This window comes from Cucumis melo, chromosome 11 (genome assembly GCF_025177605.1).
Source record: "Cucumis melo cultivar AY chromosome 11, USDA_Cmelo_AY_1.0, whole genome shotgun sequence".
Lineage (NCBI taxonomy): Eukaryota > Viridiplantae > Streptophyta > Magnoliopsida > Cucurbitales > Cucurbitaceae > Cucumis > Cucumis melo.
This window is the reverse complement of record NC_066867.1, coordinates 16,265,567-16,292,308: the sequence shown is the minus strand read 5'-3', so window position 1 is coordinate 16,292,308 and position 26,742 is coordinate 16,265,567. Positions and strand designations below refer to the sequence as shown.

The following is a 26,742-nucleotide window of genomic DNA, read 5'->3' as shown; positions in this document are numbered from 1 at the left end:
ATAGTTTCCTTAGCTTTTTTTTTACCCTTCCAATTGATCACCCCCCAAAAAATCCGAAGTGAGAGAGAAAATTGGGTTAGCCGAGGAAAAATAGGGAGGAGAGTGGAAAAGGTGGCAGTGGAAAGAAAATTGGGTTAGTTAGGGAAAATGGAGAGGAGAGTGGAGAAGGTGGGAGTGGGAGAGAAAATTGGGTGAGTTGAGAGAAAATAGGGAAGAGACTCATATTCATTTTTTTTTAAAAAAGAAAAAGTTAAATTCAAATTCAAATCCAACTTTTAAAATAAAATAAAAATAAAGTAAAATAAAATAAATAAATAAAATAAAATAATAAATAAAGGACAAAATGTTGTATGTACAACTTCTTAGAAGATTAACCCTTCGTTGGATCAAAAAATATTTCTTGTAGACAAAGATAATCAATTGAATTTTGCACTTTAATTTTCTAAACAAAATGTATCTTGCATCCTAATTAAACAATCAAGAGCAAATTAAAAGATTGTTTCATAGAGATCACATGGAAGTGAATTCGTTCTTGAACAAAAATTAAAGAATCAACATGCTAAATTAGAAGAAAAATGGAAGAAACTCTCAAATAAATTGAATATCCATGATTCTCGTATCTCTTAGAAGATTACCCCTTTATTGGAATAAAAGATTGATGGAATTTCTTTGTGGAATTTTTTCTCCATTGAAATAAAAGATTGTCGAAATATTTTTTAGAGAGAAAATAACTGAGAGATGGGAGAGTTCTGAAAAAAAATGATATTTAAAGAGAATTTGGGTGAAAATTGGAATTGGATTTATGAATGGATCAAACATAACTGAAAATTGATTAAGATCTACGGAAAAATGAGTTATATATAGAAAAGAAATGAAAATAACCGCTTCATGGGTTTCGAACTCATAACTTCAAGGCTAGGCGCGCACTCAATTTGAAGGAAAGAAGAGGATTTTTGGAAAGTTGTTATATATTTACAAGATTGCCATTGAAAATATGTGAGAAAAAATGATTAAAGGTGCGCACGTGAGGAGAAGACGACACGTGGCATGCGTAGATTGGATGAAGAGTGGAGAAGTTGCGCGTGAAGTCTTTCGAAAATGAGGAATAAAGGAATACGCTCGGCTGGGATTCGAACTCGCGACCTTGAGGTGTTTTACGCGCGTGGAAGTATTGAATCTTTTTGGTTATTTACCAATTGGTCTATGATCTTTGATTTATCCATTTTTGTTTGTTCGAAGTTCGTTTTAAGTGTTTTTCATTGCATTGGGTTCGTAATAGAGTCTAGATTCTAATTTTATATAAAATTATAAAAAAATGAATATATGCATGATATAGGTAGAGAGAGCCTAGACTTTCGCGTTTTTGGTAGAGAGAGAAAGTGTTGAGAGAAAATATGCTATTGTCATATAATTTTAATTGTGTGAGAGAAGGAATTAACAAATTTGAAATTTGAGGTTTTTTTATTTCAAAAATTTTTAAATGACACAAAAAATATGTTGATAATTAACGACGCTTTAAATGTGTCAAGAAAAATTAAATTGTGTCAATAAATAATTTTCAATGACACAATTGTACCTCACCCCATCTTTTTTATTTTCAACGACACAATAACTTGATTAGTAGTGTCATTAAAACCCATTTTTCTAGTAGTCGGGGGAGAAGAGAAATCGGAGCTGCCAAGATTTTTTTATGGCAGTCTCTTAGATTGGTGGGTTCGACGACAGTCCCTTAGACAATGTTTGCTTGTTTGACGGGGTGAGATTAGTGGGTTTGACGACAGTCTCTTAGATTTGGAGATGAGTTACGTTGTTTCCCGTTTTTGGTAGGGAGAGAGAGAAAATGTTGAGCAAATTGTAAAACTCTTTTTGAATGTCGCGCGAAGAGGGAATTGGAAATTTTAAAATTTTTAGTTTTATTATTTCAAAATTTATTTAATGACACAAAGAAATTGTCGTTAATTAATGACACTTTAAATGTGTCAAAAAAATTAAATTGTGACAATAGAATTGTGTCAAGAAATAGTGTGTCACTTCTAATTTCAACGACACATTTTACTCCCACCCTACCCTTTTTTATTTTTAACGACACAATGTTTTGATTTGTTGTGTCGTTAAAACCCAAATTTGTACTAGTGTCAATAGTGCATTAGTGAGACTTAAGGAGCAAGATGTAATCTCGGGGGTAAAACGGTAATTTGATTGAATTGAGGTTATGAACAATCTGTGAATGATTGACTTACTGATCATGGTTATATCGGATAGATAGAAATATATTTATAGTGAGGGGAGTACAACTACGGGACTTTAGTGGAATGATCTGTTAGTTAACAAACGTTGATTAGCTTGATTTAAAGGGGTTTAGCCAGTTAATCTCGGATCGTTGGAGTCCATTATCTATAGGTTCATTAGGTTCCCCTAATAGATCATATGGATTTAACTTAGAACAATATGTTGGAATAATTTGAATTGTCCGAATTAGGTAAAGAGAGAGAAACCGACAAATATATTTGATATAGTCGTCGGTCATAAGTTTGAGATAGAGCTTTATGTTTAAATGTGATTTAAATATTAAAAATATGAATACTGATTCATATTCAGAAGCTAGAAATTGAAGGAAATGACCAAAGTTGTAAAAACTCAAAATGTTGACTTTTGACTAGAAAAGTCAAACTCTGACCAGCTTTATATTCAAATGTAATTTGAATTTTAAAAAATTTGAATACAAATTCATGCTCGAAAGGTCATAATTGGTCAAGACAGACAAAATGGTAAAAAGTCAAAATGTTGGCTTTTAACTTGAAAAACTCAAATTTTGACTTGAAAAACTCAAAGTTTGACTTTGACTTAAATGGTCAAATGTCCATAATGCTGTTGGACTAAAGTTAGTGTAAAAATCCAACATTTTGTTGGATAATCCCATTAACACTTAGTGGGATAGGTGCCTAAACCTAGCCCACTAAGTTCTACTAATGGTTAGTTGATTATTAGGTGTTGAGATTCAATAAACTAATTATATGTAATTTTACATGTAATTAATTTATTTAATGGCTTCTTTTCAACATTTTGAAAACTTTTGGCCAAATTAAAATTTTTGTTTTACAAAATTTTTTTACCAAATTTTTTCTCTTTTCCAAATCTCATCTTTCATTTTCCATCTTGCTCTCCATATTTCCTTCACTTAACGGGTCTCACAATCTAGTTCTAAGTTCAGAGAGTAGCGGGTCAACTCTATTGGTGGTCATGGGATCATGTTTGTGAGGAGTTTCGAGGAACGGGAAGCTTCGAATTATTTTTCGATAATCCATAATTTTATTTAATTAGGGTAGATGATGCATGTTAATCTCTAAATTTGTATAAATGCATTTAAAGTAAGACTTGATCTTAATTTCCCTGTGCATGTTTCATATTTCTTCGTGTGGTATCAGAGCATGCATGATTTTACTCAATTAAATATGGTGGGTGTCAATTTATTTGATAAATTGTAGTTGAACTAAATTGGATTAGTGGCTTTAATTTGGCAATTAAATTAAGCTTAGTTCTTTTAATTATTGTAATTAGCTCAGTTTTATGACTTAATTAATATTTTTCAAGGGTTGTAATTTTTTAAAGTGTCAATAGAGTTAATCTAGGCTGTAATTTTTACACCGGGAGAGAGAAATTCAAAGAACTTGGAGAAAATTATTGGACAGACCCATTTTCAAGCCTTCAAACCCGAGATTTGTCCATGTCGCGCGCCTCATTTCTGCCTGATCCTAGATGCGGCCCACTCTGAAGCCCAATCACCCGACCCAAATCTTTGACGCATCCCACTAGAAGCGGCCCTTTCATGCCCGACCAGTTTCGTTCCCAACCTGATATGATCCGGGTCCGACCCAACGTAGTTGGTCTCCCCATGTGCCTTACCCTGCCACGAGTCCATCTTTTTTTTACCCCTCCAACCCGGTCCATTTGCATATGACCTGCGTGCATTTGATGGTTTGTGTAAGCCCTCGTTCCATTTTGTTTTATGTATATTAATATTCTTTAAGTTGTGGAAAACAAGTTGGAATACTTTTATGCTTCTTAAGGTTGGTTCGGGTGATAAGAAATTTTAGAACTATTTTAATAAAACTTTAAATTGTTAAGTTTAAGTGTTGAAAAGAATGAAGAAGGGTGAAAAGTTCTCCATCCGAGCGTCAACCACATCTTCCCCATTTTTTTTCTTTTTCCTTTGGGTCCTTAAACTTGAGATAGATGTTGAGGTAGAATCTGAGAAAGAAGAAGAAGTGGAAAGGGCTGAGAATTAAGGTGAAGAAATAAAGAAAACCAAGAAGGGATAGATAGCTATGGCAGAAGCTTCACGTTTACAGACACCTTCTGGTTGTTTGCGTCGATTTGAACACCACAAAAATAATTAAGAGGTGAGGGTTACATTTACTGAAATCTACTTCATTTTCAAACAAATTTTATGAAGAAAGTTGGAGCAAATTCTGATATTCATTGGGTGCTTTTTGATGGAGAAAACAGGGCAGTTGGTTTTTCACGCGAAATCAGGAGGCCTCTGGTTTCTCTTGTATTTTAGAGTGTACCAGTGGAGCTAGGATCTCTACTTGGTATGGCTGGAAAGCTTATTCAATGCACTACAACTTTTATGAAGAACTTTTGAGCTAAATATGATTAGAAGTAAGCTTAATTTCATAAACAAGTTAGGGGATAGCAGAAGACTCTGTTTTTGAACACTCTCTGTTTCGGGCCAATTCTGTAGCAATCCATTGAGAATCGCATTTTCCTTCCTTCAGTTAAATTATAGAGGAAATCCAAAAGAAGATTTTGACATAAAGAACACTCATTTTGGTTAAGTATTGGAAGAGTTATGATTATTTGAAGTTCATGTTGTGAATCTGGAAAATTTTGATAAATGTGTTGTCGAGGTGATTTTGATATGGTTTTAAATAAACTTTAGTGGGTTCTCTCATGTTTGGGTGCTTGTGTCGTTAAGAGATTAATGTGATGTTAAGAGTCCAAAGTTTAAATTTTTAGAATAGATTAAAGCATGAAAGGATAATTCAATTTAAGTCTTGGAAGAGAGAAATTGGAGTCTTTGGAACATAAAATAGTTTGAGTTGGCTTTATGAAGTACGTTGAAGGTTGTTGTGTCGTTTTGCTTTGTAAAGTTAATTGATAAATCTTAATCTTATTTCAGGCTAGATCGAAGTGGGAAAGGCATAAAATCCCGAGGGATCGAGTAATTGATTGTGAGTGGCTTAAATTCAAGTATTTTCATTATAAATCTAGTATAATTATTCTAGTATGAAAATTTAGAATATGATTGCCTTATGATTTATGTGTTATAAAGGTTTTCAAATGTGATTTTCGATTTTCCATGAACTCTTGTATTTCGAAACTGTGGTTGAACCCAAACTTATTAAGCTTTTTATCATCCTGGCGTCGAGCTATTTTTCCGCAGGACCTCCCCTACAGTATCGTCACCGCAGTAGAGTTTAACCACCAAGTTCGGGATGGATTGGTGTGGTTCCTCTACGCCTAGGACACCAGAATATCAAACCATGAACGAAGAAAGGCATGAGAGAAAAGCATATTGGCTAGTGATTGTGAGGCCCCAATTCTTGACTGGAGGGGACACCAAAGGGAATTCCGAGACTGGAGGGGACACCAAGTTGTCATGTTTAGATGACAACTTGTTTCTAAACATTCATTGATTTATAGTTAGATTTAAATAAGTTCTAAAAGTATGTAATGATGGCAAAAGATCGAAAATGATGTGAAAATGAGTTTCTAACCATGTTGGTTTTAAACTTGAATTATGTGATATTATGGATGTTGGTGATTACCCTTAAGGCTACGTGAATGTGTTTTCGTAGCGTCACCTACGGCTGTCAGGGAATTCCGAGACTGAAAGAGGCCGTGACCGGAGATCCGAGAACCTGAGCCTAGGTGAGGACGTGGATGGAGGATTGTGATATGGCTTCAAGCCTAGCTTAACCCATGGTTGGTTGGCTCTATGTGCACATAGGAGCGGTATGTTGTTACCGTGGTAGGTGCTAAGTATGCGTGAGCTCCGTTTGGTCGCGTGTTTCCTTGTGGATATGGATCACGTGTGAGCTATTCCGGGCCGTGTATTTAGTATGCTATCATGGTCGGATTGGATGGAGGTTGCTACCGTGCTATGTGCTAAGTATGCGTGAGCTCCATTTGGCCACGTATTTCCTTGTGGATTGGAGCACGTGTGAGCTATTCTTGGGCCGTATGCTTAGTATACTATCATGGTTGGGTTGGATTGGATTGGATGAAGGTTGTTATCGTGGCGGGTACTAAATATGCGTGAGCTTGTTTTGGCCGCATGATTTTTTTAGTCATGTGCGAGCTATCTTTGGCCGTATATTTAGATGTCTTGCCATGGTTGGTTTGGATACAGGTTTGTTGGCTTTACTTGTTGTTTATGGTAATATACGATTTTAACGCTGTAATTATTATTTCGTTATTGATGTGATATTTAAACGGTTTGAAGATATGTTTTATGAAGTTTTACCTTTTAAAACTTGCCACTCACTGAGTTTCAACTCACGTTTTCAATGTTTTCTCCCCTCCTGATAGCGGTCAAGGACCAAGCATTGGTTGTGCTTTTCTGTCATTGATTGTAGTTTCTCATTCTTGTTGTATGTATATATTTATGTGTAGTATTGTATTATTGGGTGATTAGAAGAAGCGAGAGTCATGATGAGAATTTGAGTTTGAGAGGTCTTTTATTAAAATGTAATCCTTCTGTAACTAGTTCGTAGTTGAATATAAATTCTGAATGAGATTCTGGGATTGTCTGGATGAGTGTGTGGTGAGACACATTCGATGATATTTGAGTTTTTGAAAAGCATAGAAGTGTGTTTTTCTTCTATTTTTCAGGTGTGGTTAATCTGTTTTTCAGGAGAGACTCTGCCGAAATTTTTTTAGAATTTTTGGAAAGCATTTTATTAATCTTACATTTAAAGAGGATTGTTTTAAGGAGTAGATTCACACCACGATCTAGGTTAGAGGAAAAACTTAGAACGGGGTGTGACAGTTTGGGTCGGTTCTAGCCCAATAGTTGGGTCTTGGGTCGGTTTACATCTTTTTTGGTGGGTTTTCAACCAGTTGGAGTGGTTCGAAAGCTTTTATGTACTACATCAGATTATTATTATAATAATTTAGGAGCCAAAACCAATCCATTTTAGGGTGTTCTTAATTATGCATGTGATGTATGTTTTAATTAAACTAAATTAAATGTATATAATGTATGTCATATAGATTTAAAATTCCACCATAGGTTAACATGTTCATGCATTGAAAGTATGTTATAATGGTTATAATGTATAGTATGCATGTTAATTGTTTAATTAATTAAATTAATTTCGATTAAATATGATTTAATATAATTAATTAATTAATTATTAGTTGATTTAATTTTATTAAATATGTTTTAATTAAAAGTTAAATAAATTAAAATCCATATTAACTAATTATGTATGTATGTATCTGTGTGCGTGTGTGTATATATATATATATATATATATATATATAATAGCTATATATTGTTTACTTGTTTGTTATAGTATTGCCTATTTATTTGATAAGTGTTTTAGAATTTTAAAATCCATAACAAAGATAAGTTGCATGCTCTTCACCTAGGTTAAAATCATATTAACCAATTTTTCATAGAATTAGGTCGATATCTTGTAAAACTGGTTACAAGAAGCTCACGTGATTTGATCTTGTCAACAAGTCAAAAAGATGACTAAGGTTGGAGGTTCTTAACTAGACGATTTACGGAACACCTGCTACCTGAAGATCGTAATCAATTCTTGAGCCTAGTTAACCTAGTTTTATGAGCATGCATGAGAATATGAGGTAATAAAATTGGTTTATCACCTAGATATCGTAGGTTAAAATCCGGTATAATGGTTATGCTAGATGTTTTCACCTAGACTTAGGGTATGTTTAAGTTATCCTAAATATGATCTTATTTTTTTAAGACCCTTTTAAACTGTCATAGAACACTGACTAGATAAAAGTAGCGTAGTTTTAGCTCTAGCATCCTTAATAGTTCACACCGTGGGGTCTATGCACGATTTTGGGTCGTGCCTATGAGCAGACTCCTTTTAGAGAGTGTTTACGCAAATCAATATCAAGGAGAATAAGGGAAGTAGTTCATAGTAAGTGGGTGAGGGATATGTGACAACACATTCCACGGTCTCTTCCATTAGGTCGAACCATGAGATTTCCATAATGCGTTTGCTTGTCTGCTCTAGAGCAACATTTTCTTCAGAGGGTTGTATTATAGGATTCAAAACACTGCAAACTACATAAATGGATAGAGTCTCTTTGATCGATTTTTATATTGACTTTCCACTTTCGAGAGCATAATGATTCTTATCTCTAAGATCCGAAAATGGACAATAGCACAACTTTTAGCTTTCGAGCTCGAGAAACTTAACGACGAAAATTATGCAACTTGAAAATCAAACCTAAATACAATACTAGTCGTAGATGATTTAAGATTTTTCTTAACTGAGGAACGACCTCAAGTCCCAGCTTGAAATGCTAATCAAAATATTCGGGAAGCATATGATCAATAGGTTAAGGCTAATGAAAAAGTCTGTGTCTATATTTTTGCCAACATATCTGATGTTTTGGCAAAGAAACATGAATCTTTAGCTACGGCTAAAAAGATTATGGGTTCATTGAGGGAGATGTTTGGTCAGCCTTCATGGTCCCTCATACACGAATGAATTAAATACATTTACATCAAACAAATGAAGGAAGTGACCTCTGTTAGAGAACATGTCCTGGATATGATGATGCACTTCAATGTTGTTGAAGAAAATGACAGTCTCATCAATAAGACAAATTAGGTGAGCTTTATTTTACAATCTCTTCTGAAGAGTTTTGTACCAGTTCAAACGAATGGATGTTTGAATAAAATAGAGTTCACCCTAACCACTCTTCAAAAGGAGCTCCAGCGAATCCAAAACCTTACCATGGATAAGGGAAGGAAGTGGAAGCAAATGTTGCTACCACAGAGAAAAAGTTTATGGGAGGATCGTCCTCGAAAACTAAAGTTGGAGCTTCACAAATGAAGAAGTAGGAAAAGGGAAAGACTCTCAAGAATTGCAAAGGAAAGAAAGTTACGAAAGGTAAATATTACCATTACAACCAGGATGGGCATTGGTATGGAATTTTCCAAAGTACCTTTCTGACAAGGAAGCAGAGAAGGAAGCATAAGGTAAATATGATTTACTAGCTATTGAAACGTGCTTAGTGGAATATGATACTTTAACTTGAGTACTAGGTTTAGGAACCACTATTCATATTATATTTAATTCTTATTTCAGGAAATTAGTTCTTGAAAAGCTTGTAAAAGGCGGAATCATCCTTAAAGTTTGGAACATGAGAGATTGTCTCGGCTGAAGCAGTGAGAGATTTGAAGCTGTTTTAATAGATATATCAAACTTAAAGTTGTTTTGTATGCTTCTCAAGAAGTTTGAGAAATTTAATATCTATCTCTTGTATTTCAGAACAAACGTATAGAATATTTTTTGAAATCAATGAAATGATCATCTTTCTATAAAAAGTATTTAGTTTTTGTTATGTTGTACTTATACACAACTTATATAAGTTAAGACCTAATGGAGCAAAGTTTGTCTTTAATGTTGAAATATTTAGCATAAAGACAAAAATGTTTCTTCTAATGCCTATATATGGTACTTAAGATTCGGTCACATAAATCTCAATGAGATTGGGAGATTGGCTAAGAGTATACTTCTAAATTAGTTAGAAGATAACTTTTTACCTTAATGTGAATCTTGCCTTAAAAGGAATAATGACCAAGAGATCTTTTACCGAAAAATGTCTTAGAGTCAAAATACCTTCAAAGCTCGTACATTCAGACCTCTGTGGACCAATGAATGTCAAAGTTTAAGTAAGGTATGAATATTTCATCAATTTTGATGATGATTATTCAAGGTTTGGTCATGTTTACCTATTGCATTATAAGTCTAATTCTCTTAAAAAGCTTAGAGAATATAAGACTGAAGTGAGAATCAAATAGGTAAAACTATTAATACACTTCGATCAAATGAAAGATCTTGGAAAAACAAAATTATGCCTTGGCATCCAAATTGAGCATTTAGCATATGAAATATTTGTTTATTAGTCAACTTACATGGAAAAAGTTTTGAAAATATTTTATATGGATAGAACATATCCATTAAACATTCCAATGCAAGTTCGTGAGATGTGGAGAAAGATGTATTTTGACCTCGAGATGATAATGAAGAACTTCTTAGTCCATAAGCACCACAAGACCAAATATTGCATTTTCAATAAATTTATTAACTAGATACAGTTTCTTCCTAACAAAAAGACACTGAAATATAACTAATCATATATTCCGTTATCTATTAAGAACAATTGATATGAGTTTGTTTTATTCAAATAAATCAAATTTTGATATAGTTGGTTTTGCAGAATCTGGATATTTATCTCATCCACACAAAACTTCAAACATGTTATCTATTCACATAAGGAGGAACTGCTATATCATGTAGATCAATGAAATAGACCATAACAGCCACTTCCTCGAATCATGAAGAAAATCTTGCAATGCACAAAAAAAGAATGTGTATGGTTCAGATCAATGACTCAACACATTCGTGGAACATGTGGCTTGTCTTCTAGTAAAAAGCTTCCAACGATACTCTACAAAGACAACACGACATGTATAACTCAAATCAAAGGAGGTTATATTAAAGGAGATAGAAAACATATTTCACCAAAGCTTTTTTACCCTCATGATCTTGAAGAAAAATGTGAGATCACTGTATAACAAATTTGTTCAAGGATAATTTGGCATGCTTGTTTACAAAATAATTACTTATCGTAACCTTTAAAAAAAATCGGTGCACAATATTGGAATGCGTCAAGAGACCTCACGTGATGTTTCCACGAAGGCGAGTAAATTGTAATGTTTTTTGTAAGTGTATAAATGATATGCAATATGTTCTCTTTTTCCTTCAGTAGAATTTTTTTCCTATTAGGTTTTTTTCCTAAGTAAGTTTTTAACGAGACATGTTTCATATATGTAATGGACATCTAAGAAAGAGTATTACAAATATTGTTAATAGATGTCTATTATGAGCCAAATGTCACTCTTACCACGTCCCACCTAAAATGTCATATGTTTTGAAGAGTATCCATTGTCATGTGTCACTCCCTCCACATCTTGTCACCTTGCCAAATATCTCGAATAAACCCAATCTTTTGGCTATGTAATTCATGTCATACTTGTCAAATCACTTACTAGACATTTAGTTGAATTGTGACACACAAAAATTAGTTGAAATTCCAAAAGTGTACCAGATAGTGGAATTTTTTTAAATCTTTTAAGAATATCATTTTAGTAATTATTATTATTATTACCTTATATTTCTTCAATCCGTGTTCCTACCGTGGGCCCATTGTACTAACCATTTTTACAACAAGCTTAATTTTGAAAGGTTCAAAAGGGTATTTTAACCTTTTCCGGGTGGTATTTTCATTCGAGATTGAACTAAAAATACTGGAATAAAAACGAAAAAAATTGGAAAAGAAAAAGGCGAAAGAAGCTTAAAACGACGTCGTCCGTCTATGCTTGTCATTGTCTATAAGCGCTCGGGTCTCTTTTTCTTGCTTTCGTTTCGCCGTATCAGCGTCAGTGATCTCTCTCTCTCTCTCTCTCTCTCTCTCTCTAGGGAAGAAAATCTGAATCCATGGCTACCTTAGCGGCTGCTGCAGTTCGTCAAGCCAGAGCCCTAGCTCGAGTTTCCTCGCCTCAGTCAACCGCCAACCTTATTCACAAGCGCGGACTCGCTGGCGCTGCCGGTAGGTTTCATCTCCCGATCTCATTTTTATAAATTGAGGTCATCTGCTTGGACTTATTTCATTTTCGGGTTTGTTCAATCTTCTTTGATTTCTAATGTTTTTGGAGTTTAATTTTAAAATGGGAATCATGGTTATATTTTTTTCCCCCAAGTTCTGTTTTTAGATTTGGCTCTTTATTATTTTCACGGATTGAAAAGGTGCGAATTTTTTGGTTTTTTGTTAATGCATTTTACGTACTTAGACAACCCAGATCTTTGGTTGGGTTATTTCACTATTATTCTTAGATAACGAAGGTTGTGGTCTTGTGTCTATAATCGAAATGGATATGAAGCAAACTGAGCTCTGGCAATTTGACCTCAATTTGGCAACGGAATTCAAAGATATGGGAATTTGGAACTTGTATTTTTCTGGCATATTGTTACATTATCAATTGTATCAACTGGGGACTGTTGCTATAGCCTCAATGGTGAAATTGGAATAAGGAAACATTGGTAGATTGAAATACAAAGAAGACTTATGAATAACAATCACAATGAAAAATGCAGGCATTGCATTATTACTTGCACTTCACCACTTCGTTGACTGTGTGATGAAGATCGTTGTTACGATTTAAAAGCATTGTAATTTGCATGGGGTCTTCTTAGCTGAACCCCTTTCTCTAGTGGGGTTTTGGTGGATATTTTTTTAATACTCCAGTATTCTTTCATTTTCTTTGCAATGAAAGCAGTTGTTACTACCATAATAAATTTGCTTAACTAATCTGAATGTTATATGTCGACACCACACATTAATACACCTGTCATGTAGTAAGGATATTTCACTGAATGGAACATAGAAGACCGCCTTTCTACAGTACAAGACAGTCAGCTGATGATTAGTAAAATTACTCGTACCGGGTTATTTAGTTTTCTTTAAATTTCAACTTCGAGAGTTACAAGACTACACTCTCTACACATGGATTTGAATTCTGCATGTTTCTTTTGTAATGTTTGTTGTGGGAGAATGAAACATCAAAAGATGAATAAATAACCTTTTTCCTTTTCTTTTAACTTTGACCTTCTTTGTTGATATTTGCAGACCACCATGGACCCCCGAAGGTTAACTGTTGGCAAGATCCCATGAGCCCATCTAAGTGGAAGGAAGAGCACGTGAGACTTATTTTTTTCATATGAGGCTACTGGCTTCATTTCTTCGTTCTTCTATTTTTCAGTCTTTTTATTTTTTGTTCTTCCTATTTGCTCTCATCAAGTAGGAGGATTTAAGAACGATAAGTCAGAAGTTAACCTGTTTAGACTATCAGAATCTGTTAAATTTCTAATCAACTCAACAAAGTACGTGGTTTTGTTTTTTAAGAGTTCTTTTTGTACTCCATATTTAATGTAGTTTCATCAATATAAGTCACTTATAGTGTTGTATTAGATTAGTTCTATTTATTTGTCTATGGTTTGGAATTTGTGGGTTCAACTTAGAGCTAATGCAGCTGTTTGTCTCACTGTATTAGCTTTCAATAGACTTCAAAATCGAAAATTCTTCTACCTTAAATTAGTTAGTTTTGCTTTGACACTTCTGAGTCATATAATGCCCTCTTCTCCTTGGGCGTTCTTTTAGTAATGCAGAACTGATAAACAATGAATGCCCTCTTCTTTCAAGTGTTCTTGACTTAGAGAATAAATAATGAATAACAATGGCCTAATTATCACACTTGTGCCATCTTTAATATCTAGCTGTCTCTTCTTGTCTCTTTCAAACAATATTTACCATGAACTAATTGAACTTGTTCTGAATTTTGCAGTTCGTGCTTGTATCTCTATCAGGATGGGGCCTGCTCATCTTTGGAGGGTACAAGTTCTTCACCAGGGGAAAAGGAAATAAGGATGAGGTACTTCCACACTTTGTTTTCTATGCGCCTTTTACAGTTAAAACCACTTGCAGTTATTTACAGATGATGAAATGTAATGGCAGTTATGGGTCAGTTTTGAGCTGTTTACAATATCAACTTCTGTGAACAATTTGTTTATACCTTTTATTTTTGAGGAGGGAATGGCACCTTTAAAGTTTTAGATTTGTGCTTTCCTTGGTTTTTACTTTTATTTTAAGTCTATACATTTGGCAAATTCTGCATCAGCCTGTAATGTGAAATGAAGTTGGGAAATGTTGATATCTCCTGCAATATTCTGGAGTACTAATACATGAAAACATAATATGAGGTTTAGAATTTCGGTTCAGAGAAAATATATTCTATTTTGAGGCTTCTTTTGTTGCTTTCGTGGCAAGGCCGTCATATTATGAGGTGAACTGAGGAGTAATACGATCATTACCTTGGGGCTCGGATGGAGAATGAAAAACATTTACCTGATTTGTCTTTTTTGAATAACATTTCATGGTTTTATCGTCTGCTTTTGTAAGTCTAGTTTTATGGATCATTTGGGTCACAATTATACATGGAGTATTTGAAACTCATAGCTGGATGTAGCTGTCATAGTGTACCGCCTAGATCTATCATAAACGAACTTGCACATTTATTTTTTCACACCGAGTTTTGTTCTCTCCTAATTTATGTGCTTTCTTTGCAGAAAATTGTGGAAGCATCCCAATGAGCTGAGCTGCAGATATTTTCCGATTCTTCTAAAGTACTTCTCGTAATAATGTATTTCCTTGTACCTCATGTGCCAGCGAATTTCATTTCAATCTGGAATTGTATCTCAGACTAGTATATGGGCTTATCTTGTAGCTTTTTCTTGACGTTTTGGTTATTTCATGCACCGAAGTCCTACATCTAATAATACGAATTTACCATCATTTAAGCCCCCACAAACTCATTCATTGGATTTGAAGGAAGGGCATTTGTGGTTCGGAGTTTGTGATTGAACAAAGCATTTTTGAGTAATCAGTTAATTGCTATCTTTGGTGTCATTTTGTTAACGATTGGATCACTTGGTTTGATTACATGGAATTAGAAACATTTTGTTCCGTGAGCTTTATGCACTGCTAGCCAACACAACTAACACTACACCCATATGTCTACCGAAATAGTCGAAAGATAAAACATTTCACAGTTGGGCATTCAATTTAAAACTCTGACTCCTCTGGCTCTTCCTTGTTTTCTTCTTCTTCTTCTTTACCATCTTCCTTGAAGTCCGTTCCTCTTTCTGGTTCTTCTTTTTCTTTGCTTTTCAAGTCATTTGGCTCCATCTCTTCACCTGGGTTTTTCTTAATTCTATCATCTCCCACGTCCCCATTCCCATTTTTCTCTCTCGATGTGTCATCATTTTCTGAATTCAAATTTTCTTCTTGTACCATTTTGTTTTCCTTTTCCATCAAATTTTCTTTTGCTTCCTGTGTGCGCTCCTCTTTCATTTTCTCCTCTGCTCCATCTGTGAACTTCCCATGTGTTGTGCCAATGGCTCTAATGTCATTCAAATTTCTGTTGTTTCCGTTTTCCTTCTTCATTTTCTTCGATATCAGTCTCCATCCGTTGTCTACCGCCCTTCTTTTGACTATGTATCTCCATCTCTTTCCTCTGATCTTCCGTGTATTCCCATATTTGCCTGTTTCTGTTTTCATCCTAATCTCACTCCTTGCAATCTTATTAGCTCTTCCATTTTCAACTTCTTCAAAATCCCCACCTTCTTTCTCCTTGTGTTCGTTGGTGATTTTAGTCTCGCCCTCAACTTCCCTCCCATTGGCATTTTCACCTTCATCTCCCAACTTCTCTTGCTTCTGCCTTTCCTCCTCGCCTTCATGGGTTTCCTCTAACTTCTGAGTTTCAATCTCATGAAAACCTGTCGATGTACTTCCCCCTCTGTTATTATCCATTGATTCACTCTCTCCTCCTTTACCATTTCCCGATTCAAGCAACTGATCCCTTTTTTCTTCAGACATTGTTGAATCCCCACGTGGGTCTGATGAATCATTAGCCGCAATAGCTCCAGGAGACTTGTGTCGACGTCTCAATTCCTCTAATTCATCTTCCTTTTGCTTGAGGCTTTGCGTTAAAGCAACCACTTGAGGATTGTCATTTCCAGAGTCAATTTCTTTCTCCCTCAACGCTTTGATCTCTCTCTGCTTTTCTTGGAGTGCAACACTTGTGATTTTCTGCTCGTCTCTGAGTGAGTCGATGGTGGATTGCAACTCCAGTAGCCTCCTATCAAGCTCCATCTTTTGGCTTCGGAGCAAATACAGCGCTGCAGTCATGTCTTCGAGGCTCTTCGCCAATTCCTTGCTTCGATCCGTCTCTTTCTGTTCATTCAAAACAGAAATGAATACAATTAAGTGAGACAGTGATAAGGGAATGCATGGAAGAAAGATAATGAAGAGTTGACCTGAAAGAGGAGTTGAAAGGAACGGAGGTCTTGATCTGTGCGTTTGAGAAGAAGGTTGCAAATACGCCTTTCTCTGAATTTGTGAAGAAGCATAACTCCAAGCAAGGCTGCCCCAAATGCAATAAGCAGCATCAGAGCATAAGACCTTCCTCTGCTGCTGCTTGCTTTACTCTGAAGGCTCCCAACAGAACCCATTTACAACTAGAAGAAGAAGAAAGAGTAATAGAGAGCTTGGGAATTTTATCGAAGAAGGAGAAATGGGAAATTAATTTATATATGGAAAATGGAGATTTCTTTGCTTGTCATGTAAAAAGGAACATGCAACCACTACTTTGAAAGCGGAGTTAGCAAGGTAGAGGAAGCATGGGGACTCCGCTCAAACCGCTGATTTTGGATGTCATTTTCGTTTTCTTTATTCTTCTTTTAGTCTTTCTATGTCTCAATATTACACATATTTTTTAAAAAAAAAAAAAAATAGTGTGCAATACTCCTTATTCTTTTATGATGACGATTTTTTCTTCTTCTATCTATTGTTGTAGTACATTTTTTCTCCAATCAAACATGCGAGGGACAGAACCTCTTCTTGGATTTCTGACTTATTTCAAGGTCATTCAGCTTTTGAATCGTGAGATTTTTGAATTATCTCAAGCTATTCTTTTTGGTTGAAGAGCATTTCTTTGTTGTTTCTGTGAATGTTTCTCACTTTTGTAAAATTCTTAGAGAGGAGAACAAAGTTGTCTATAATTTAGTAGCTTCTTCATCTGGGAATTCCTATTTTTGGTGGGAGTGTTTTCCTCCCGAAAAGAGATTGGTGTTGGGTTGCTTTGTTGGTTATTATGAATTTCAGTTTGAAAAAGAAGATATCAGTGTTGGATTGTTTTGTTGGTTATTACAATTTTCAGTTTAAAAAGGAAAATCAAACCTTCAAAAACATTTCAGTCAAAGTTTCAAACCTTCCGTAAATTCTTTTGTTCATTCTTGTTAGCTAGAGTTGTATTTTTCTTAGTTTTGCATGGGATTCTTCCCCCTAAACTTAACCTCATGTCAGGGTTGGAATTTAAATTTAAACCTATAAGTCAATGTATAATTCTTAACTGACTACCTATGTATAGATTGGCATGCCTTTTGTGGATTTAGATTTGGAAGGTTTTGTAGAGCAAATTTGGATTTTCTTGGGTACCTATTCTATTTATTTTTTATTTTTATTTCTTTATGAAAAATGTTTATTTTGAGTTTAAGTTTGACAAAGTTATAGGTTAAACGATAAAATTGAGTGAAGAAAATGGATTTCCAAACTAATTACATTTTAATTCATTTTATTAAACTAAAAAAAATCATAGCTTCATCTAAATATATAGTTTAATTTAAACGTTAGGTTACATTCTCTCCTTAAACAAAACAAATTCACAAGAATGACCAAAAGTTTAAATTCAAAATATTCATCCTATACATTGTCAAACTACTATGTATAATTAACTTTTTTTTATGTACGGTGTGGAGGTTTAGTATCAATTTTATGTTATTTGAAGTTAAAACTCATTTAAAAAAAAAAAGCCATTAAATTATGATGGATCTTTACGTTATTTTTATACATAAATAGAATGCTTATGCTCTAAAAAAGTTGAATCTACACATGAAATTGCTTCATTTATGGTTTTGTTGAAAGGCATATCCAAATCCTCTTTCACTTTGCTCCTTTCCGGACAAAGTTTAATCCTTATTCCTTAACAATTGGTATGGCTAATAAAGAAATTAAAAAAAAAAAGTTGAATAAGTTATATAGGAGTTTTTCTTTTAAAGAATAACGAACTGACAAAATATTTATACCGTATAGAGTACTTTTAAAAACGATAAAAATTCACAAGCTCATAATGGAAAATACAAAAAATGCCCCTATCAATGTGTGATTAATCGCCCACACGCACGCACGAGTAATCTTCTTTTGAATGATGTTGTATTATAGTTATGATACACGATCATATAGTTTTTTTTAACGATGGAGAGAATACCTTAAATTTAACGGTGGTATTGACCATGTTAAACGATCGTGTTGACCATAGCAAATAATCATGTTAACCATGGCAAACGATCATGTTGACCATGAAAAAACGATCATGTTGATTATGGTGAGCGATTGTGTAGTTCAATGTAAGTGATCATTAAGAACTTCAAATCTAACGATCGTGTTGACTACGCTAAATGATCGTGTTGATTATGGTAAGTGATCAATCGTTTAGATCATATCAACATGATCGTGTAGCTCTTTTTGCACAATGGAAAAATAGTTTCAAATTTAAATGAACAGTGCTTGACCATGGTAAACGATCGTGTAGTGACAATGGTAAACGACTGCGTTGATTATGAAAAACGATCGTGTTTGTTATGGCAAACATTAGTGTAGTCCAATGTAAATGATCGTTAAAAACTTTAAATCTAATGATCGTGTTGACTATGTTAATGATCGTGTTGACTATGGTAAGCGTTCGTTTAGATCATATCAATCCGATCGTGTAGTTCTTTTTAAACGATGGAAAAAGGGTTTCAAATTTAAACGATCGTGTTGACCAAGATAATGAAGAAAATTAGACATGCTCGGTGGAAAAAAGAACATCTAAATTTTATTCTAATTACTTAAGATTAACATGCATAGTTCTAAATCTAAAACTAATTAGAGATTAGGGTTTGAGTAAAATTATCTTTGTAGCTTCTAAATTAACCATCTACTCCTCGATCACAAACTCATACCATGGTTAGTAGTCACCTAATATCCTTTGGACTTAGAACTGGGTTGTGAGACCTCTTGGTTGAAGGAACTGAGAGAGAGAAAAGGATAGAAATGGAACTATAGAATAAGGTGATGGAAAAACGAGCATGACAACAGAGGAGAATCGATATGGAATGCTCTATTTTTATCTAATTAACATGAAATTGAAAAAAAATAGAAAAACATAGATTTCAAAAATACTAACCTTAGAATTCAAAATTCACCTTCATTTCTTGATTGTTTTTTTTTATTCCAAGTCGTAGGCAACCACAAGAGTCTTCTCTACTATTCTCTGACTTTAGAATGTGATTGTGGGATCGAATTGGTGACCAATTTTATGTATTTTTTAGAGAAGTCAAGAATATGAAATTTTTTCAAAAAAACACCTTCAAAATTTTCATTCAATCCTTCACCAAAAAAAGAAAAAACTACTCAATTGATCAACCCTCCTCAGTGTTTTCTAACAAACTCTTCCACATATATACAAATTAAATGTTTAGTAGAAGAGGCAGAAATTGTCTCATTACGAAGAAACAATTCAATTTGAAAAAACAATGCAATTTGTAACTGGAAATTTTGATTTTTAAATTGATTTCTTAAAAGAGAAATTTTAAAAAATATAGCAAACCGACAAAATATTTACGACTGTCTAACAAAATGAAAAAACCCATGAAGGTAGCTTTTTTTAAAAAAATATTTCAAATTTGTCATTCCTTTTTATTATCTTTCTTCTCTTTATCTTCTAGGACTTTTCTTTTTTTCCATTGCCTTTCTTCTCTTCTTTTTATTTCTTTTTTTTTTCCAAATTGTTATTTGGTTCAAGATCGTGTACGAAATATAAAACATCTCTTTTTTTATTTTGTTTTTCAAATGGTTATTTTCATCGTCTTTCTTCTCTTTCTCTTCTTTTCTTTAACTGTTATTTGGTTCAAAATCGTGTACGAAATATAAAAGATCTATTTTTTTTTTATTGTTTTTTAAACTAATATTTGGTTGTTCAAGATCGTGTACTAAATATAAAAAACTTGAAAAAAAACGTTTATATTTGGATAACCTAATCTAAACGATCGTGTACAAAGAATCTTGAAAAATAATCGTTTAGATTTTGCTATCCAAATTTAAACGATCAAATCTAAACAATCATGTACTAAATATATTAGGTGCATTGTTAACGGTGTTGTTAACAGGGGCATTTTTGGCATTTTCATTGTAGGCATGTGACCTTTTTCCGTTTTCAAAATTGTTCTATATAAATATTTTGTCCCTTCATTATATTTTTTAAAAGACCATTTTTAATTATTTATTATTTAATATTAATAAATATTAAATCAAATCTCGATCAATCCAATTGAATCAATTCAAATCTCTATTTGAATTTATTGATATTTAAATCTTATTCAAATATCTTTTATTTTCAAAAACTCGTTAATAATATCAAATATTTTTAATGAAATTAATTCGAACTATTTCAAATTTTTCGATCACCCTATTCTAAATTTTGTTAGCGCAATGGGTGTAACCACCTAATTTCATCCTACATTTATTTTTATTCTTTAAAATATATAGTAATTGTAATTTTGGCTAAGATTTCATTTTTTGAAAAAAAAAAGAAAAAAAGGTAAACTTTATTTTTGTAATAATATAAAATTTTATGATAATTATTGTTATTATTATTTTCAAAACTTTTTATTAAAATGGAAAATAAAGCCATTAATGAGAATATCTATTAGTACAAAAAAATCAAATCAATTTTGACTTATTTTTATCACTTTAGGAAAAAAAAACAAACTAATTTATTTATACAAAATCTCTTTTGATTTATCATATTAGGAAAAGCAAAATAGTTTATTTTATACAAAATTCTTTTAATACCATATTTTGATTTATCCTTATCATTTTAGGAAAAAGATAAATACAAAACATTTTTTGATTTATCATTTTAGGAAAAACAAATATGTTTTATTTTGGGACAAAATATTTTAATACCATATTTTTATTATTTTAGAAAAAAGAAAATCAATAAAATTACATAATATCTAATTTGATTTTATACTTATTAAATTTTCCTAATTTGTGGCACACCCAAGATCTATAAATAGGGTTCTTTGTCAAAAAAAAGTGTGTTAGAAAGAATCGAGAGAAAACGATTTTTTTGATTGTTTAGAGAATCTCTGCAAAAACTTTTTTTTGAAGATACATATTTCGCTAGAAAATGTGGGTCATTACTTCGTTTTGCTTTATTTTTTTTATGGTTATTTTCATTTTTATCTATTTACTTGTCTTTTTTTCTTACCCTAAATCTAATCTCATAGTTGGAGGTTGCATTAGCTAAGGATTTATTCTCAAGGATCCGCACCTCATACAACAAGCAATTTCCTTTGGAATTGAGTCCTTATGTTTGTTCTTCTTTTTTTAAAACGTAAAGAGAAAGAAAAATTGCATAAGGAAAATTCATTTTTTCCTTTTGCTACTTTTTTATCCTTACTCTAAAAAAAGGTCATTTAACATTTTTCTTCTCTCTAAGAATAGAGAAAAAAAAAGTTATAAGCAAAAAGTCTTATATTATTATTATTATTGTTATTATTATTATTATTATATTTATTATATATATACAACCTTGTCGTCACCCCTCTATTTCTTTTTTTTATTATTGTTTTATTTTTTTAAATTTATTTATTCACTTATTTAAGTTTAATTTTGTTTAAAATTTCATTATTTTTATTTATTAGTATGATTATGATTATTATATACACATACATACATATACATATACATATATATTCCTTTTAAGCTTTTTGTTTGCTTTTTTTCTTTTTTATTAATTTTCTATATATATAACTTTTATTTATTTATTTTGTTTTTATATTTATAATTTTTTTAAACTTTTTAAACTTTTTATTATTATATCATTATTATTGTTTCCTTTTATAATTTTTTTTATCTTTTTTAACTTACTATCATCCCTATGTCCTCTTTTCTTTACTTATTTATTTAATTTCTTTTTTACATATTTATTTGTTTATCATTTCATTTAGTTCTTTTTTTCATTTTTTCTCTTATTTTATTTATCGTTATTATGTATATTTTCTTTTCCTTTTCTTTTAACTTATTTTTTATTACTATCGTTATATTTAGTATATGCATGCATTGATATCCTAAATTATTTGTTTAATTTATTGTGTGGTATATTTGTTATTTCTATTTGACTTTCATTAAAAATTTCTTGAAAATTTTAAAATACTTTTAACAATAATTGTATGTAATTTTGAAATCTTTTTTTTTTTTTAATTTTTCTCTTTAAACCATTGAGAATTTTTTGTTGCTTTAAAATTATTTCTTTTAAACTCAAATTAAATATATATTTCACAAGGTTTCCTAATCTACATTATTTTATAATAACCCACGCCGATTTCGATAAAAAAAATCCTACGATGGAATCTAGAAATTTCTGGGAGTTCGTTATTTCTAGATTCTTAAGGTGAGGGATCAATATCTTTGGGAGTCCGAGATTTGATCCAAAGAAAAAACAAATTTAATCAATGTTTTTTTTTAAAAAAAACTTATTCGAAGACTAACCTATGATAGAATTTGAGAAATTGTAATAATTTCTCAATATATTAAGGTGAGAAATTTTTCCTTAATATAGTATAATTAATGGGTGTATCCCACTTATTTTATGGGATCATTACTCCAAATATTGGAGCGGTGAGCAATAAAATAAGACACAATTTCTTTTTTTAAAAAAATGAATTTTACTCAAGACATAAAATTTGGCCACCGTTTTTCTAAACGGGTGTTACGGGGTGCTAACACCTTCCCCATATACAAATGACTCCCGAACTCAGCTCTAATTTTTTTCGTAGACCAGTTTTATTTTATTTCATTAATAATTTCTCAACAACTACTTTATTGAATAGAATATTTTGGTGTCCAATCACACCGTAAAAAAGATTGGTGGCGACTCCTCTTTTTTTTTTCGTTTTTAAAATTAAACCCTTTTTAAGGATGTCGGCCGCTCCGCATCGTCTCGAGTACATGGCGACAATGAGCTAGTAGAGGAACCTAGTGGACCTATAGATCATGGGCTCAAACAATCCGAGATTAACTAACTAAATTCTTTAACTAAACTAATCAACATTTGTTAACTAACGAGTCATTCCACTAAATTCTCGTAGTTGACTCCCTTACCATAGATATATTTTATATCCACCTGATATAACAATGATTAGTAAGTTAACCCTTCACGGGTTATTTGTAATCTCAATTAGATCAGTTTAACGTTTTATCCTTGAGATTACTTCTTGTTCCTTATATAGCACCAGCACCGATCCTCTAATAAACAACTAGTGTAAGGTACAACCTATAAACTGAATCCCTCTCGAGCCCATGAGAGGGTAGAGCCCCTATTTCAATACCTAGATTCATTACATAAGGGAACAACCTATCTACTGATTCTAATGAGGTCAAAAGTGACTTCCATCTTGCACCCTATGTCCCCAACTATCTACCCGGTTTTACACCTAAAATGGAAGGTATATTGAGCTAGCACTAATGAGCTCCCCTCACCTATATGCAGATTTAAGGATAATTTCGTGTGAATATAAGTTCATAGTTAGCTCAGGATTAAGGCTAAGTTACCTAGATTATCAAGTTAAAAGGAATGGTCAATTTTAAAATGGCAACGATATTATAATGTAAAAGTGACTATTCAATGGTTTGGTCTTATGCAAACTCTTTACATAGGATGCCTTTACTTTCATGTCTTTACATGAACGATTCAAGTTCATATCGTTTGTACTACATATAAAGTAGGTGGTTGGGTTGCGGGCTCAGTTGGGGGTAAAGTATAATTCATTCTTCAAAATGTATCATTGATTCAAGGTCACTGCATACAAAATGCTCCTTATAAATCTCTTCATTATGTGCTTCTAAGCCCTTGTCGTGTACAAGTTTTTCTATTGCTTGTCCAAGTGTAAGCGAAACAACAGGTTTATCTGGGTGATCCAAAGTCGAACACAGAAAATTGATATCAAAACTTAGTTCTAAGGTTCACTGGACGTTTAGGCAGTATAAAAGAATAAATTATATAGTATGAATGAGTGTAAGTTTAAACTATACCTACTTATCTATACTAGAGAATCTATAAAGGGGGATTAAAATGGATGTGAAATGGAATTATGAACTAACTTGCATAAAATAAGGGGGTTGAAGGAAAATTCATGCATTACCAGGCGATTAAGCAATCAAAGATCCTTGATGCGATATAACTTCATTAACGTGCTTGTGATTAAGATTCACTCCTTTAAGAGTTGTTAAATGCCACACATGGTCACCTTTTGGATCCAAATGACCAAGTCGCGTTAAGCAAGTTATATCTAGAAAGCTTCACTTATAAGGTTTATAGAGCTTCACGTTTAAGGGTGACAACCTCTCGGTGCCTAATACCCACACTTGTTCTCCTTTTGGGATACAAATGATGGAAGTTATCTCGCCCAGGTGGAGTTTATTTTCAAACTCCTCCTGACGCGCGTTAGCCATATCCTTGCTACTTGCCCTCTTGGGTAGTTGGCAATATACACTGGCCAAGTGATGAAAATAGCTTAGCTAATGCGATAAGAAGTATAAGCTAACTTTCTTATCAAGAACTTATCATGAAACTTAAACTACCAGTAACACGAAGATGGATGAACAGTAAAGAGATGAATGGATTGAAGAGGTATAAATATGCAATGCACTAAAGAACATAGGTCTTAGGCCACTGTACAATATGAATGAATACATTACACCAAAATATACAAAAATGGAAAGAATAGAAATGTTAATACAAGTTAGGGGGAAGATGATGATGAAATCTTCTTCACTCAACCTTAAGCTCTCACTCGTTGATTGACTCGAGAAGATAAAGAAGGGCTTTACAGATGGTAGAAAGGCTACTCATTCCCACCACTCTCTAGGGTTTGGCCAATTAAGCTGTGACATGGGTCCATTTAAACCCAGACCGAACTTTTTTCTTGATGGTGATAGAGTCCTTTATATAGGCAAATTTAGGCGAGAAATCTAATCTTCTGAGCATGTCAGCGCCAAAAGTTGCTTCTATGTTAAGTCACATCAACTTCATCTACCACTTTTGTCTTCCAGCAAACCTCTTCTCGCCTACTAATATGGCCTTCTCGTCTATTCTTCTTATGAGTTCCTCTATGATTCACCAGCTTCTTCTTTTGTTCATAATCTTGTGCTTAAACACTAAAAACAAGGTGAAATAGGCATGAAAGTTTATGTAAAGTGTATTTCCAAATATTTATAAATTTACAACCTAAGCTATGTGTTTTGACACATTTTTTATGCATTTTGGTCACATTCTTCTATTTAAAAGACTACAATAGCTTGTATTTCTACAAGTTATCAGTAGGCCGCATCCATAGTGTTATCAGAATAAGGTGTCTAACCTTATTCATATACTATAGATTGTTTAGGCTATGAACTTGAACTTGATCTACGTTTATGTCTCTACATTAAGTTCAAGTCTACAAGATAGCCTTGGAACCTTAGTTTATTGGATTCAACATTATAGTATTCTATTTCACTAATAAATAATTGAATAATCACGTTATTGAATGTAATTTACAAGCTATGAGTTTCAGACATAAATTCCAACATAGGGTTGGGCTAATATATGTTTTTTTTTTTAAAAAAATTACAAAGAAAAAATCAGCAGCCCAAATTTTGTCTTCAAAAACTCCAATTCTTTCTAAAGATCCAAGAGCCTAAATTTATAAAGAATTTACATATAAAGTTGCATGTACATGAAGCTCATGTGCCAACAACACATAACCCACTAACAATTAGTAGGCTTAGTATCTTCATAGTGTGGCAACACATAGCCCACCAGAGCTAATGGAATTATCCAACAAATGTTGGAATTTTTCCACTAATTTTGGTCAAAAGGCAAAAATGTCATCTAGTTATAGTCAAACTTTGACTTTTCAAACCAAAAGTCAATATTTTGACTTCTTTTTATCATTTTGTCCTTTTGGACTAATTTTGACCTCCCGAGCATGAATCAACATTTATTTTATCAAGATTCAAATCACATTTTGATATATCGACGGTCGAAGTTTGACTTTTCAATATTAAAAGTTAACATTTTGACTTTTTACAACTTTAACTAATTTCATCATTTTCGAGCTTTCAAGTATGAATCCACATTCATATTTTTAATATTTAAATTTCATTCAAATATAAAGCTCTATCTCTAATCTGATAACCGACGGTTAAATCACATATATTTATTGATTTCTCTCTCCTCACCTAATCCAAACAATTCGACTTATTCCATCATAATGTCTTAATTTTATTCCATATGAGCTAGCAATGGAACCTAATGAACTTATAGATCATGAGCTCCAATGATCTGAGATTAACTGGCTAAACCTTTTTAGACCAAACTAATTGTCATTCGTTAGCTAATGGATCATTCCTCTAAAGTCTCATAGTTGCACTCCCCTCACTATTTATGATATATTTGTGTCCATCTGATATAATCATGATCATTAAGTTAATCATTTACAGATTGTTCATAACTTTGGTTTGGTTAAAATATTGTTTTACTCCCAAGACTACATCTTGCTCCTTAAGTCCCACTGATTTACTATTAAACAATTGGTTTTAGTTCCAACCTACAGAACAAATCTCTCTCGGGCCAATGAGAGGATGGGGCCCCTCGTTTAAGACTTAGATTTAGTCCTTAATGGAACAACCTATCTACTA

The 26,742-nt window shown here is 32.7% G+C and overlaps 2 protein-coding genes across 2 annotated transcripts; one reads left to right on the top strand and one right to left on the bottom strand.

Annotated features, from left to right (window-relative positions):
• Positions 1-11,569: 11,569 nt before the first annotated feature.
• LOC103490467 (uncharacterized) lies at positions 11,570-14,811 on the top strand. The gene is made up of 4 exons (XM_008449984.3): positions 11,570-11,889; positions 12,967-13,037; positions 13,682-13,768; positions 14,463-14,811. The coding sequence occupies exons 1-4, from the start codon at positions 11,778-11,780 to the stop codon at positions 14,484-14,486; spliced, it is 294 nt and encodes a 97-aa protein (XP_008448206.2). The 5' UTR covers positions 11,570-11,777; the 3' UTR covers positions 14,487-14,811.
• Positions 14,461-16,495, bottom strand: LOC127143984 (methyl-CpG-binding domain-containing protein 10-like). Its single transcript, XM_051079308.1, has 2 exons — positions 16,212-16,495; positions 14,461-16,128 (listed from the first exon to the last, which is right to left on the bottom strand). Exons 1-2 carry the CDS (start codon positions 16,404-16,406, stop codon positions 14,959-14,961), a joined length of 1,365 nt encoding a protein of 454 aa, XP_050935265.1. The 5' UTR covers positions 16,407-16,495; the 3' UTR covers positions 14,461-14,958.
• Between the last annotated feature and the right edge of the window lie 10,247 nt (positions 16,496-26,742).